This window comes from Xenopus laevis, chromosome 2L (assembly GCF_017654675.1).
Source record: "Xenopus laevis strain J_2021 chromosome 2L, Xenopus_laevis_v10.1, whole genome shotgun sequence".
NCBI lineage: Eukaryota > Metazoa > Chordata > Amphibia > Anura > Pipidae > Xenopus > Xenopus laevis.
The window spans coordinates 110660336-110676611 of NC_054373.1; the positions used below are offsets into that span (position 1 = coordinate 110660336).

General features: G+C 39.4%; 1 protein-coding gene across 4 annotated transcripts; it reads right to left on the reverse strand.

Moving 5' to 3' along the window:
- Window positions 1–2531: 2531 nt before the first annotated feature.
- On the reverse strand, window positions 2532–14986 carry msl3.L (MSL complex subunit 3 L homeolog). Of its 4 annotated transcripts, none has more exons than XM_018245224.2 (9): window positions 14840–14986; window positions 14079–14201; window positions 8639–8799; window positions 7255–7413; window positions 6651–6913; window positions 5960–6069; window positions 4227–4326; window positions 3919–4003; window positions 2536–2822 (listed from the first exon to the last, which is right to left on the reverse strand). In XM_018245224.2, the coding sequence occupies exons 2-9, from the start codon at window positions 14166–14168 to the stop codon at window positions 2723–2725; spliced, it is 1068 nt and encodes a 355-aa protein (XP_018100713.1). In that variant the 5' UTR covers window positions 14169–14201; window positions 14840–14986; the 3' UTR covers window positions 2536–2722.
- Window positions 14987–16276: the final 1290 nt, after the last annotated feature.

The following is a 16276-nucleotide window of genomic DNA, read 5'->3' on the forward strand; positions in this document are numbered from 1 at the left end:
ACGCATAAAACCATGCTGGCACAAACTCATAGTATTATTTGCTATGAAGTCCAGTATCTTATCCTTTATTAACCCTTCGAAAAGCTTTCCTACCACTGACGTCAGACTAACTGGCCTATAGTTTTGAGGCTGAGAACGGGATCCTTTTTTGAATAGAGGCACCACATTAGCAATTCGCCAGTCTCTCGGCACTATGCCAGATCTCAATGAATCCTGAAAAATTAAGTAAATAGGTTTGGCAATCACAGAGCTAAGCTCGCTAATTACCCTGCGATGAATACCATCTGGCCCTGGACCTTTGTTAATCTTAACATGTTCAAGTCTCTTTTGAATTTCTTCATGTGTGAACCATGCATCATTAGTTGTATTACTAGAATTGGGAGTGTTAAGAAGGAAACCTTCACTTACTGGTTCCTCATTTGTGTAGACAGATGAAAAATATGAGTTCAGAATCTGCACTTTTATTTTGTTTTCATCAACCAGCTGACCCCCCTCTGATAGTAAGGGTCCCACCCCTTCCTGCTTCATTTTTTTACTATTAACATATTTAAAAAATAATTTTGGATTTTTTTTACTGCTTGCTGCAATATCCTTTTCTATAGCAATTTTAGCTTGCCTTATAGCTTCTTTGCATGATTTATTGGCCTCCTTGTACCTTATAAATGTTTCGGCTGTACCAGCTAACTTGAAAGCCTTAAAAGCACGTCTTTTCTTACCCACCTCAACACCAACGCTTCTATTGAACCAAAAAGGTTTTGCTTTGCAACAACGTTCCTTGCTTACAAGTGGAATATACTGACAAGTATATTTATTAAGCAGCATTTTAAAGACTTCCCATTTTTGTTCTGTGTTTAACCCTGTGAAAAGCATTTCCCACTTAATATGTTGCAGAGATGCCCTTGTACTGTCAAAGTTTGCACGTCTGAAATTTAGTGTTTTAGTTACTCCCTTATAGAATTGCTTCTGCAACAGAATCTCAAAGGAGACCATGTTATGATCACTATTCCCTAAATGCTCACCCACACAAATGTTAGAGATGAGTTCAGTATTGTTAGTTATTACAAGGTCCAAAAGAGAGTTATTCCTAGTAGGTTCTTGAACGAGCTGGAATAAAAAGTTGTCATTCAGCATATTTACAAACCTACTAGCTTTTTCTGTCTTAGCAACCCCATTACCCCAATCAATGTCTGGATAATTGAAGTCACCCATAGCAACAACTTGACCCAGCTGTGAAGCCGCTTGTATCTGCAAGAGTAGCTGGGCTTCATACTCGACACTTATACGAGGTGGTTTATAGCATACACCAATGATAATTCTTTTTGTTACCTTTTGCCCAGTCAAAATCTCTAACCAGAGTGATTCTACACCCTCACCAGTGCCAGCTATTTTTATTTCGTTAGCGCATGGCTTTAATTCAGGCTTTACATACAAACACACTCCTCCACCCTTTTTAATCCCTCTGTCCCTCCTAAAAAGGGTGTAACCATTTAAATTCACAATCCAGTCACATGTTTCATCCCACCAGGTCTCAGTGATACCAATTATATCATAATTTTTAGAGCATGCAATTAATTCTAGGTCTCCCATTTTACCTGACAAACTCCGTGCATTTGCCAGCATAAAGCGGAGGTTACTACTTTTACTTTTGAAATGTGCATTACTTAGTGAAGAATTATACGTTAAGTTAGTATTATTCTGTTTTCCTTGTAACAGAGGGACCTCCTTAGCTGGTAAACTGTATGCCCCCCTCACTCCTCCCCCATGACCCCTTACTAACCCCACTGCCCCGTCTACACTAGCTTCCCCATAATCCTTTATCTCACCCACCCCCCCTTGCCTAGTTTAAACACTCCTCCAACCTCTTAGCCATTCTTTCCCCTAGCACCGCAGACCCCCTTCCATTGAGGTGCAAACCGTCACGGCTGTATAGGTTGTACCCCAACGAAAAGTCAGCCCAGTGCTCTAGGAACCCAAACCCTTCCTTCCTGCACCAAGACTTGAGCCACGCATTTAGCTCCCTAATCTCCCGCTGTTTTCCTAAACTTGCACATGGCACAGGCAAAATTTCAGAAAAGATGACATTGGAAGACCTTTCCTTGATCTTAGAGCCTAGATCCCTGAAATCATTCTTTAAGGTTTTCCATCTACCATTTATTTTGTCATTAGTACCGATATGCACTAAGACAGCTGGGTCATGCCCAGCCCCACCCAATAATTTGTCTATCCGATCAACCACATGAAGTGTTTTACATTACTGGGCGAGTTTCTCATAGAGATCAGCATAGTATTTTGGGCAGAAAAAGATTCTGATACGCTAATATCCAAGTGGGGGGGGGGGGGGGTTCTGGCTGGCATGTGCTGGCTTTGTGATGTGTTTGTGCAATTATATATAATGTGTGTATTACATATATAAATTATTTTTTTCTGTTATATAATTTAAAATAACCCATATGTTAAGCATTTCATGGCTTAATGCTTCATGCTTAGGTGCTTTGAAGTGTTTTGTTTTAATGACCACAAAACATGCAAAATAGCTTGATTTGCCTACCTTTAATAACAGGTAACACAGAAAACATAAAAAATTACAAATTATATACAAAGTTCGGCAATGATCAACCTGAAAGATTGCTTTGTTGAGAAGAAAAATGTCACTGTCTGCATCAAAATAATGTTCAAATGTGACAGTTTGTAAACCAAATAAAGAAAAGTCTGTACAGTGACGTTAATAAACTGCTCGTGGATTTCTGGTACTGTAATAGGCTTCACAGGCAGCTACATAAGCAGATTCTGGGAAGAAATCCTCGTGATACTCTGCAAGGAATCTGCAAAGTGTACACAAATAAAATGAAACCGTCAAAATCTATAAATCACTATTGCTGAAAATAGACATAATAATATATATCCTGTCTGATAAGATGTGCAGTTGAAACCATACAGATGACTGAAACAAACATGTCAGGACCCAGAAAGTACAGAAGGAAAATGTAGTTAGAACCAAGCCTGCATGGAAATGTTGAAGCATCACACTGTGCAAAACAAATCTGGAGGTTTTTAATCTGTATGCAGGGATTAGAGTGGCCAGATCATGCAAAATTCTTGCACAAACTGGAATGTTTTCCATCTAATAAACATACAAGTAATTTTTGATCTCTCCATCACTATGCGCTGAAAGAGGGTTTAAAGAAATTAACAGATGCATTTCATACTAGGCATCTAAAACAAACTGCTTACAGAGGAAAATTTCATAGGCTTGGGGCATTGGATTCAAAAGCAACAGGTATGACCCATGTGGCCCCCCCTCAAGTCACTGATTGGTTACTGCTTGGTAACCTGGGTAATGACTCAGTGGAAGCCAATACATCTGAAAAGCAGGTCTTTTACTTACCCTTCCGTGCAGATTCAGGCATCAGAGTTCACAGAGTTCTTCTTCTCTTCAGAAATCTTCGGAATGAGTGGCGTGGCGGCGCAAGTGCAGTTGGAGCCATTTTCTGTTTCGAGACAACTGTGCATGCACCGAAACTCACAAAAATTGCTAAAGCGCCGGTCTCATTCCGAAGATTACCAAAGCGGCTGAAGATGGCGCCCGTGAGCTCTGATGCCGGAAACTGCACCGAGGGGTAAGTAAAATGTTAGGGGCATTTGCCCAGGGTAACACTTAGGCTGGGGGAGGAGGGAGGGGAGTCTGTGTAGGGTAGGGTTTTTTTAACTTTAGGGTTGATTTCTCCTTTAAGGGTTTAAAAGCCAGGGATTCCTAACCACAATTGAACTGAAGAAGGTGCTTGGGTCAGTGGTAAAATGTTTTCAAAATGATTCAGAAAGTACAGCTGCTTTATGTTTATGATACTCTATACAATAAAACAGTAAGATCAACAATCTGGACATGACTTGATAAGACAAAATGTTATACCTTCAACCTACCTTAGAAACAGTTCAAAGTGCTTGAGCAAAGCCTTTAGGTTTTTATCGGAGAACATCATTTTTCCCATTATTTCTGGAAGTTTCACTGTTAGAGAAAATAAACAATTACATTTAACTCTCTGCAACGTTTTTTTAGTTAATGCATTCTCTATTTCGCCATCTTGTTACTCATTCTAGTTTAACAACTGTGCAAAATCGCTGCATAAAAAAGTGGCACTTTTGAAGAACTACGGTGAACAGACACAGGTATGGAGAAGAAATGCATTACAGTCGACACCTAGAGCCAAATAAACAAAAAAACATTTTACCAAACAATCGAAGCAGGTGTTGCGATCCATAAATGTAAGATGGAGGAGTTGGCTGATCACTTTGAGGGTAATTTTCTGGCATTAGTTTCCAAGACAACACCTAGAAAAACATTCCACAATGCACATGGTTATCACACACACACAGTAATAATATTACTAAAAAGACAACTAAACCACTGCCAATGTTGCAGTTAATTTCTTTGGAAGGGGTTGTTCACTTTCAAGTTAACTTTTAGTATGATACAGAGAGTGATATTCTGAGACAATTTGCAACGGATTTTCATTTTTAGTTTTTGAGTTATCTTTTTATTCAGCAGATCTCCAGTTTTCAATATTAGCAATGGTTGCATTGATTTGCATAAGAGACTGGAATATGAATAGGAGAGGGCCTCAATAGAGAGAGGAGTAATAAAAAGTAGCAAAAACAATTATTTTGTAGCCTTACAGAGCATTTGTTTATAGATGGGGTCAGTGACCCTTGTTTGACAGCTGGAAAGAGCCAGGAGAAGGCAAATAATTAAAAAAACTATAGAAAATAAATAATTAAAAGTATGAACCACCCATTTAAGTAATGCTCATTGCCCTACAATTTTCAAATGACATTTGATCGAATGCACTATTCCTTCAATTCAAATTCGGCTGAATAAGGACCTAACGAAAACTTTAAGTCTTTTTGAATTCGAATTTCAAACTTTTCTCAATTCGACCATTGTTAAATATGCCCCTAACAATAACCATTAGAAATAAGTTTGCAGATATATAAGAAGTAAGTATTCTATCTAGTTACCTGGTCCCTTAACCTCAGTGCCAAGAGGCCCTGTTTTAATTTGGTCTGTTTTGTTTCATCTGTTTATTGCCTCTAAGGTCTAAAGTAAATCATTCTGGAGATCTGTAATATGACAACTCTCACTTACATGTATACAAACAACTCTTACAGAAAATAAATGTTTCTCCATACCCTCAATAGTTTATTGTCCATTTAAGGAAAAATAAATGTTATTACAGACTGGAACTATATAGTGTAGACTTTTTAAACCTTGCATGTTCTTGAATTTGCAAAGGAAAATAGGAAAACCATTAAGCCTACGGACATAAATATCATTATTTGATAATCCTTTTTAAGTTACATGCTTCTCAAGTGCTATTTTGAATATTTCCTTAAAGTGCGTATAAAAAGTTTACACTTTCTGGGTTACTGAGAATTATTTTTAATTAAAAAAATAACGGTTATACCTCTCTAAAATAGCAATTTGCAACCAAGTCATCAGGTTTATGGTTATTTCATTTAGCTTTTGGAAATCTGCTTTTCCAGTTGTAGCAATTTGGTTGCTGACATCTAATTGACCATAGTAAACAAGCAGTGGTTTGTAAGGCTGGACTATGAACAGGAGTAGGCAAAAAAAGAAAAAAGTAATAAAAAGTAGCAATGACAAATTGTAGCTTCACAGATCATTGGAAATGGGCATAAGAAGAGGTGGTAAATAATTCCAAAACTATATATAAAAAAGAAGAAACGTGTAAAAATCAAGAGGATTCTAAGAATAGGACATTCTAAAAGGCAACGTAAAAGGCCAACTACCGATTTAAATAGTTGTGTAGGTCATATCCAAACAATTGTCAGACAATTATCAAAGTGAAAATTGCACAAAATTAAAGAATTAAAGAAAGGAAGTTATAAAATATGTAGATGACATAAGTTGATGTCAACAAAAAGCACAAAATTAAATGGTTACCTCATTGAGCTCATTATTCCTTCGACCTTCTAATCCCGTGAACACAGAACTTCCTTCTTTGCTGGGAGTTAATGTTACTGGTGAAGAAGATCCACTATGTACCGGAGTTTCTAGGCACAAGAAAAAATATGTAGTAATACATTATGGCTGAACAGAGTCTTCTGTATTTATAAGTAACAGCTTTGTTTTTACAGGACTTCATTGAGCCTACAAAAGTAACTTTTCATAATACTAATAACACTACTATGATTAGTAGGTATAAATATAAAAATACTGCACAGAAGAGGTTAGTACACACAGGATTTTTTCTCCAAAATTCCTTTGCCTCCCAGAACTTTACTCACATTGTCCTTGTGTTCCGAACAGTACAGATGTATAGTTAAATAGACTGAGCCATACAAGGCCAGAGTTCAAGGGGGAAACATCAATAATGCTTTAAGTGCCATATTTTTAAAAAAGGGCTCAAAACACAGCAGTAAATTGACCCAAAACAAAGCAATCTGAATAGCTTGTACCAGAGCATGTCAAGAGATTATTACCTGAAAACGCATACATACTTCTTTATCCACATGCATGATTTTATTTATAAAATGCATAAGTATATGCTGTACAATTTTACTGATTTCCCACAACACAGTAAACCTTCTCTTTGTTACAGTTAACCGAATCCAATTGAACAAAAATAACCTACTCTTTTCTAAATGCAGGAAAAGCTTTGGCATAGATACTGGAGTTTCTGTATGTCTTCGTTTTGGTTGTGGAGAAGCACTGCTTTCTGACATCCTATCGCAGCTTGTACTGTGCCTTGTAGAACGTCTCAAAGACTGCAAAATGTCTGGCTCTGTTCTTCGTCTTTTTGGAGTGGCAGGCTCTCCTGTGGTAGTCTGACTGTCAGTTGACTGTGGAGTTGGTGGATTTAAAAGTGGTGGACTTGGTGATACTTCCTCCTGATTTCTGGAGTAAGGAAACAACACAACTATAAATTAATGCCATACAAAATAAACCTCACTCCACAATGATATATGCGCTTTACTTCAACAAAGGTATATTCTGACCTCTATCCTACACTCCAGAAATCACACCACTGTGTTCTAATACAATTCTATTAAATATCTACAGGAAATGGAGTCCTTAACAAGATTAATTTCTATGAGACAAGAAAGTTTTGCATGGCTAAAGAAGCCAATTTCACTAATGTGTTATGAAAGCAAAAAACTGCTCAACACTTCTTAGATCTAAGTAGGAAAATGTTTTTTTTTTTATAAATGGGAAGTGACACTGCCCCTTTAACATACCTGTGGAGAATAGATGCACTTTCTCTGATAGGAAGAAAAAATTTTGACGATGTCACCTTTTTATATTGCGTTTGCTCATATGGATAAAGCAGTATTAGCGGTAGAGTAAAATCAAATATAATCCTCAAGCCATCGACCATCTCTTTACAAAGTTCAATGCTGAAGTAAAAAGAAAAAAACGGAAGTGAAGAACACTATGAGCATGCATCCTTGTCTAGTGATAGTAATGACTAGGGCAAGTTCCATCACATACATAGGAAGAAGCTGTACGATCAACAGCTCCCAAAACAGGCATAGTTTAATAATGTAAATCTGAAGGTCATCTTTTAAAGGATAACTAACGTTTAACTAAAGAAGTAGTCTAGAAATGTTGTACATTATATTTTGGGCTTCTGTACCAGCCAAAGGAAACCACAACCCTTTAGCAGTAAAGATCTGTACCTCCAAAGATGCCCCAGTAGCTCCCCATCTTCTTTTCTGCTGATTCAGTGCACATGCTCTGTGCTGCTGTCACTTACTGAGCTTAGGGTCCAACTCATAATATACAGTACACATAGAATATAAATGTCACAATATAAGGCTGATTAGTAATTAATACAGATAATTACTACATGGCCTGCAATATAAGCTGATGCATAAGTTTATATTACAGGCCAACCTTATTTTCTGCAACAACCCTTAGTTAAGCTTCTCAAAAGCTGCTCAGAGCCCACTGAGCATGTGAGCATCGCAGACACTTTATAAAATGGTGACCCCCTGTGACAAGTGTCCTAGATCATTGCTGCTATTGAGAAGCTGAAACTGTACGCTGGTGCAATAAGTTCAATATATAAAATATGGCATTTTTAGCCATTCATTTTTAGGGTTTAATTCTCCTTTAAAGCATCAGGTGCCAGTTATAAAAAGACCTTCATAGCAGTCTCTTGTAAAAAAAAAATTGAAGGCACTGGAAAAACAATAATGGGGCTGTTGAACAGCTAGAGCCCCAAACATAACGGAGAAACTTTCTACAGTTCACAGGAGATTGTGTTTTGTCGCAAAGGTTAAACATATTTAATAAAGGAGAGACAAATATAAGAGCCTAAATAAGTTGTGCAGCCTGAGCAAGTAGCAGCCCTACCCACCTGTGGCATCTGCAGACCCCAGTCATATGGCATCCCTTCCCTAGCTGTCAGACATCTTTTATTTTATTTAAATACACCAGTACCCTCAAGTGACATCATGTGTATATAAGTGATGGTAAGAGCAGGTCAAGTTGGGAGACAAGCTACTAGGGTCAGACAACTACAGGGAACAACACAGGCTAAAATAGTTTTTGGCCAGGGACTGATATAGTCGGTATTTTATATTAAAGACAATTTAAAAAAAAAATAAGGTAGCATACTTTTTTTCTGGTGGGATATAATGAAGATTCAAATTGACACTTGAAGTTGTCTGTTGGTGACGGCACCGATCGTTTGCTGAAAAAGCTGCATTGATAGCAAAATGTTTCACATATGATTCAAGAATAGTTATGATGTTGGTTTGACACGGCAGTTTTACCAGCTGAAAGAAAAACAGAATTACTTACAACAGTACCCGGAAGACTGCCCATATTGGGAAATATGTGAAAACTGTGAAAAAAGCAAGGGCTGGTTCCTAATGATTAAATTATCAGTACTTTTTTTTTTTAACTGTCTTCACACCCTCCAGCAGTACAAGTTTTCTATATACAGTTAAGTCCATAAATATTTGGACAGAGAAAACTTTTTTCTAATTTTGGTTCTGTACATTACCACAATGGATTTTAAATGAAACAACTCAGATGCAGTTGAACTGCAGACTTTCAGCTTTCATTTACTGGGTTGAACAAAAAGATTTCATAAAAATGTGAGGAACTAAAGGTGGCCATACACGGGCCGATAAAAGCTGCCGACAGACCAAGTCGGCAGCTTATTGGCCCGTGTATAGGGGGCCCCCGACGGGCTTCCCCGATCGAGATCTGGCCGAAAGTCGGCCAGATCTCGATCGGATGGGGTTAAAAATCCCGTCGGATCGCGGCCGCATCTGTTCGTTGATGCGGTCCCGCGATCCGACCGCCCGTTTGGCGAACGCTAGGATCCGATCGTTGGGCCCTAGGGCCCACGATCGGATCAGCCCGATATTGCTATTGCTGATCGCCAAACGAGCGGATCTATCCGTGTATGGCCACCTTAAAGCCTTAACACAATTGACTCAAAGGCTATTTCATGGGCAGGTGTGGGCAATTCCTTTGTTATGTCTATCAATGAAGCAGATACAAGCCCTGGAGTTGATTTGAGGGGGGTGCTTGTATGTGGAAGTTTTTGCTGTGAACAGACAACATGCGGTCAAAGGAGCTCTCCATGCAGGTGAAACAAGCCATCCTTAACCCATCCGAGAAATTGCTACAATATTTGGAGTGGCAAAATCTACAGTTTGGTACATCCTGAGAAAGAAAGCACTGGTGAACTCAGCAACGCAAAAAGACCTGGACATCCAGGTCCACCACAGTGGTGGATGATCGTAGAATAATTTCCACAGTGAAGAGAAACCCCTTCACAACAGCCAAACAAGTGAACAACACTCTCCAGGAGGTAGGCGTATCAATATCCAAGTCTACCATAAAGAGAAGACTGCATGAAAGTAAATACAGAGGGTGCACTGCAAGGTGCAAGCCACTCATAAGCATCAAGAATAGAAAGGTTAGATTGGACTTTGCTTAAAAACATCTAAAAAAGCCAGCACAGTTCTGGAAAAACAAACATTCTTTGGACAGATGAAACCAAGATCAACCTCTGGCAGAATGATGGCAAGAAAAAAGTATGGGGAAGGCGTGGAACAGCTCATGATCCAAAGCATACCGCATAATGTATAAAACATGGAGGAGGCAGTGCGATGGCTTGGGCGTGCATGGCTGCCAGTGGCACTGGGACACTAGTGTTTATCCATGATGTGACACAGGACAGAAGCAGCCGAATGAATTCTGAGGTGTTCAGAGACACACTGTCTGCTCAAATCAAGCTAAATGCAGTCAAATTGATTGGGAGGAGTTTCATAATACAGATGGACAATGACCCAGAACATACAGCCAAAGCAACACATGAATTTATTTAAGCAAAGAACTGGAATATTCTTGAATGACCAAGTCAGTCACCTGATCTGAACCCAATTGAGCATGCAATTCACTTGTTGAAGACTAAACTTCTGACAGAAAGGAACACAAACAAACAGCAACTAAAAGCCTCTGCAGTAAAGGCCTGGTAGAGCATTAAAAAGGAGGAAACCCAGAATCTGGTGTTGTCCATGAGTTCAAGACTCAAAAAAAGGGTTTTCAATTAAGTATTAGAAATGAACATTTTATTTTCAGTTTTTTAATTTGTCCAATTACTTTTGAGCTCCTGAAATTAAGTGATGGTTTTAAAAAAAGGCTTTAGTTCCTCACATTTTTAGGCAATCTTTTTGTTCAACCCACTGAATTAAAGCTGAAAGTCTGCAGTCCAACTGCATCTGAGTTGTTTCATTTAAAATCCATTGTGGCAATGTACAGAACTGAAATTAGAAAAAAAGTTGTCTGTCCAAATATGTATGGGCCTAACTGTATCTTCACAACAATAAAGGTGGATGTAACAATTGAACTTCAATCTTCTGCAGGCATTTTGAAAGTATATATTGTTTTTTGGTGCTAAGGGCATGTTGAGTATAAGCCATATATGGTAACATATGTGAGTTAAAGGGATAATGTAGTACCGTATATACTCGCGTATAAGCCGAGATTTTCAGCACCCAAAATGTGCTGAAAAATTCTACCTCGGCTTATACGCGGGTCAATGGCAGCGCTACAAGGGCACCGGGAAAATATCTTTTGTTGGAGTCGAGGTTGCTGAGGACTCTGACTCCAAAACAAGGGCAGCACGCAGTGCGAGGCTAAACGCGTTTGGAAATACCTGCTTTCGCATCCCAAACGAACTTCCAAAAGGGCCAGCCAGGTGCCGCGTTGCTGGAGGCGGAAGTGCAGAACAAATGACAACTTCCGGTGTCCTCCTGCTATACCGCTGCCGTCCTGAACCCCTCTCTCACCCCCCTCTGGCCCATGGAGCCCGATGCCTTCCTGCGGGACTACCTAAAATCAGAGCTGGCGGCTGCAGCACAGGAGAGTTGCGTATTCCTTTTGCTGTTCGGCAGCACTGCTCCAGCGGTGGCTCACTAAGAAGAGTTGCTGCTGAACCGCACAGTCGGCCGCCTGCTGGAGGGAGTCTGGGGGAGGCACTTCCCTTGTTCTGCTCCGTGTGGCTCCTCAACGCCCCCGGGAAGCCCCTGATGAGCTGCAGTCCGAGCTGGAGATGGACAGCGGTGTTCGACAAGTCCACCTCCCTGTCTGTGCGTCTGGCACCATGCCCAACTACACGATCAGGTACTGGGGGAGGGGTACACCCTGGCTCCTGCCCAACTAAAAGATTATGAGCTGGAGGGAGAAGAGACGAGCAGGAGAAAGGGAGAAGAGCAGCAGGGAGGGAGGGAGAAGGAGGAAGGGAGAAGAGACAAGCAGGAGGGAAGATGCAGGGAGAGAGCATTCCTGTAATAATGGGCTACACACGTTGCAGGATTGCAAGCTGACTGGGCAAGCTCATGTGCCTGCATTTATGCTGTGCCAGTGGCTGGCATGTGAATGGGCTCCTTACTAATTGCCACTACTTGACCTGTAGTTTTACATATAAAAGTAAAGTCCTGCAGAGCAGCCCAGAAAAACACTGTCATATTATCACCATTGTCCCCTCAATTCTCATTCTATAGTCACTACAACTTGTGTGTCCATTAAGGGGGTATGAGGCTGCACTCTCTGCCCATGTGCGTCCCGGCACCCTGCTTTGCGCTGATCACCCTGTGATGCATTTCTCACCCCTAGGCTTATACGCGAGTCAATAAGTTTTCCCAGTTTTTGTAGGTAAAATTAGGTACCTCGGCTTATACACGGGTCGGCTTATACACGAGTATATACGGTAGTTACTGTGGTTCAAATAGTGCTTACTTGCAATACCACTTCTCAACTGTTGCAAGTGGTAGATTAATTCCAAGTACAACCGCAGAGTAGCACAACTAATGGATAAGCTACAGATAAAATATTGAATGGAATTGTTTAACAAGTCATCTTTCAAATATAACATCCTCCTTTTTGTCAGCAAATCTCTCCCTTTCAGAGTATATTAAAGGTATACTTTTTACTTTTGCCAATGAATATTAGTATAATTCTAAAGCTCTATTTTCTCTATAATAAGCTATTCTGCATTATGCAGCGAAAGAAAGAGCAAGCTTAATTATTATTACATCATTAAATAAAAATACCCTATTCAGTTAAACACGTTCAGCCTATACAGTGTTGATTTGTTGAGGCAACGTGTTTGCTCTTGATGATATGGAAAGATATCTTTAATAATGTTTCAAAAATAGGAGTACAGATTTAGGACCTGTTATCCAGAATGCTCGGGACCTGGGGTTTTCTGGATAAGGGATCTTTCTGTAACATGGATCTCCAAACCTCAAGTCTACTAAAAACAAAATGTAAGCTTTAATGAAGCCCAATAGGATTGTTTTGCCTCCAAAAAGGATAAAATATATTCTAGTTATATTCAAAGTACAGTTTTATTATTGCAGAAAAAAAGGAATTCATTTTTAAAATGTTAATTATTCGATTAATATGGAGTCTATGGGATAAGGCCTTCCCCTCATTTGGGATAACAGATTACAGATTTCTGCATAATGGATTACAGATTTCTGGATAATGGATTTCAAACCTGTACCGTTGTTTTTGAGAAAAGGTGCGTAAAATTCACTTTGTTTTCTAAATATTTTGTCAGTATATATTGCCTCTGTAATAAGTGGTTTAAGGCTGAAGGTATATGACATGTTATTGCCACCAAAATTGTCATTGCAACCTCCTATTAAAGGGATCCGGTCATTGGAAAACATGTTTTTTTTCAAAACCCATCATTTATTAGTGCTACTCCAGCAGAGTTCTGCACTGAAATCCATTTCTCAAAACAGCAAACAGATTTTTTTTATATTCAATTTTGAAATCTGACATGGGGCTAGACATTTTGTTAATTTCCCAGCTGCCCCAGGTCATGTGACTTGTGCCTGCTTTCTGGCAGGCTGCTGTTTTTCCTTCTCAATGTAAATTAATGTGTCTCAGTGGGACATGGGTTTTTACTATTGAGTGTTTCTTAGATCTACCAGGCAGCTGTTATCTTGTGTTAGGGAGCTGCTATCTGGTTACCTTCCCATGACAGTATCCCTTTAAAGGACCAGTAACACCAAAAAATGAAAGTGTTTTAAATTAAAGAAAATATCATGTACTGGTGCCCTGCACTGGTAAAACTGATCTGTTTGCTTCAGAAACACTACTATAGTTCATATAAACAAGCTGCTCTGTAGCAATGGTGGAAATTGAAAAAAGGCTAAATGGCACAGGATAAGTAATGGACAACAGATAACATTATGTTCTACAGAGCTTATCTGTTATCTGCTGTGTAACTTGAGCTTTTGCTCCTTTGAATGGCTGCCCCCATTACTACACAGCAGCTTATTTATATAAACAATAGTAATGTTTCTGAAGCAAACACAGCAGTTTTACCAGTGCAGGGCAACACTGCATTATATTTTTATTACTTTAAAACAATTTCATTTTTTGATATTACTGGTCCTTTAAATACAACACAAACTGCCTGAAAGCACCTATTCTATCCTGATGGTTCTTGGACAGTGGAGAAAATGTTCGATCCGCCTTCAGCCTAAACATGGCAGGGTATCTCAATAATGTTCTTCCTCACCCGTTTCCTCTTATTTATGAGGTAGCAGTCTTCTTCTAGATTTTTCTTCAAAATGTCTGGAATTTCTAATTCTATGGTTTTTTCTTCCATGTCTCTTTTTAAATGTCACACTGGTTCTTCTCTCTACAAGAAAACAACAACACAATACGTATTAAACATACGGCCGTTAAAGAGAACTAGGTTAACACATTTTGTGAAGTATACTCTGAGGGAGTTTAACTTGCATTTCAATATATAGGTGCCCACTGTTGTTACAAATATTTTTCATCCTCACAACAAAGGCATAAGAGAGGAGGTCACAACAAACGCAAAGGGAGGTCCTCGCTAAAGTGTGACCCAGTAACATATAAGTAAAACACTACTTTAAGGCCTTGATGTAAAATATGGATGTTCCCCCCTTCCCAGAAGTAAGATTGATCTATTTGCATTAAGATATAAGGTAAACATTAAGATATAAGGTAACATTAAGAGATCTGTTTCTTCAGACAAAACAAAGTAGTGTGTTTAATGGATCATTACCAAGATGGACAAACATATCAAGATTAAAGTGTTTGATTCCACAGTGATTTAATCCAGCCATGGCCCATTGTCTTGGAAAGGAGTACGTTTGCCAACAAGAGACGTGTGCTTGAGTAAGCAGACATTACGTTCTGTACTGATTTTATCCCAGTTTCCGTGATAGCGATTGGATAGGCTGAGGGGAGTTCAAACTTCACCCACAAATGCACAGTGCCGCTTCAGCCCACGATTGTTACACTCACCTGCTCCATAGCAGCTAGCAGCTAACTTCCATTTCCTGTTTCAGAAATCCCGACGCCGCAAGTCACGCCACGCGAGACTGACGTCACGACTACACGTAAGCGCAGTGACGTAGCACTCAGACCCCTTTGCGGGAGCAGAGGGGACGTTGCGTAATCAGAAGTCTCATAGTCTGGCTTTGTTATAGTAATACTATTCTTTGCGCTTGCCCGCTATGCCCTTTGCCACCTCAACTCCCACTATCTGTACACAAGTCATTTATACTCGGAGCCCTGTGGCATGGAACGGAAAAATACACACCTGTGTGTGCCAGCAGCGAGCGTTTTTTGCCAATTATACCGAAATAAAAAAGAGTTTTTATTTACACAAGCTAGGGCAAAGTGAAATTAAAGTAGACATATAGGGATGTATTTATCCTGCGGTGTAAAAAGTGGAATGAAATACTGGTGATGTTGCTAATAATAGCTACCAATCACTATACTTTTTACACAGCATGATAAATAGAACCAGTAGCATATAGAAACAAGCAAATTTGCTATTATTCTTGATTAAAAATCAAAAGAACATGCTTTAAAAAGTAGGGTATTGGGTCGATGTATTGAAAATGTATGCAAAAACACTACAGGCCCCAGTAGGGTTGCCACTTTCTGGAAAAAAATACTGGCCTTCCTTTATACATCTCTTTATTCCCTATTAATAACATTGGGATTAACCGTAATTTGTACCGGCCAGGTGGCAACCATAGGCTCCACCCATTTGTTTTACTTCCTGATGCCTCCTTTCCCAGGCTGTGCAGGTAGGATTGCCACCTTTTCTGGAAAAAATACCGGCCTTCCTATATATTTATCTTTTTTCCCTATTAATAACATTGGGATCAACTATCATTTTTACTGGCCAGGCCGGTAAAATACCAGCCAGGTGGCAACCCTATGTGCAGGGGAGCCAGTGGCACTCAGCATACTGCACTGTATCAGGGCTGTGGAGTCGGTACATAAATCCTTTGACTTCGAATCCTCAGTTTATGGTACCTCCGACTCCTCTGTATTTTCCAAGTTGATTGAAAGAAGTGCACAACATACAAGGGATTTCATCACTGCCATAGCACAAACATGTAAACCATATCTTTTTGTAATTCTAAACCAAAATCAAAGTTAAACTACATAAACCAAAAACAATTGGAAAACCTTAAACAACTTATATATAGTTGTAGAATAGCTGTTAAAGATAACCTGAAATTGACTAAAGCATTGCTTCTGCCTTATCCATATCCTGCCATATTAGTTGGTCAATAAAGGCATCACCTTTTCACCACTTTTGTTATGCCTCATATCAACTTGATAGGAAAACAAAGGTGCAAAATGATTTTGCCTTACAAGTAGGCCAAGTCCAACTTCAGGTCACCCAGCCAAAAAGCCTGCAATGATATAGTCTTCAGGCCT

What these genes read in the sequence shown, in the direction of transcription:
- msl3.L (XM_018245224.2), bottom strand. Translation starts at nt 14,168, where the DNA reads ATGGAAGAAAAAACCATAGAATTAGAAATTCCAGACATTTTGAAGAAA. An exon ending in AGTGCATCTATTCTCCACAG is followed by an intron (nt 6,914 to 7,254) that starts GTATGTTAAAGG and finishes TCCTTACTCCAG; the next exon opens with AAATCAGGAGGAAGTATCAC. An exon ending in CACTTTGAACTGTTTCTAAG is followed by an intron (nt 2,823 to 3,918) that starts GTAGGTTGAAGG and finishes TACACTTTGCAG; the next exon opens with ATTCCTTGCAGAGTATCACG.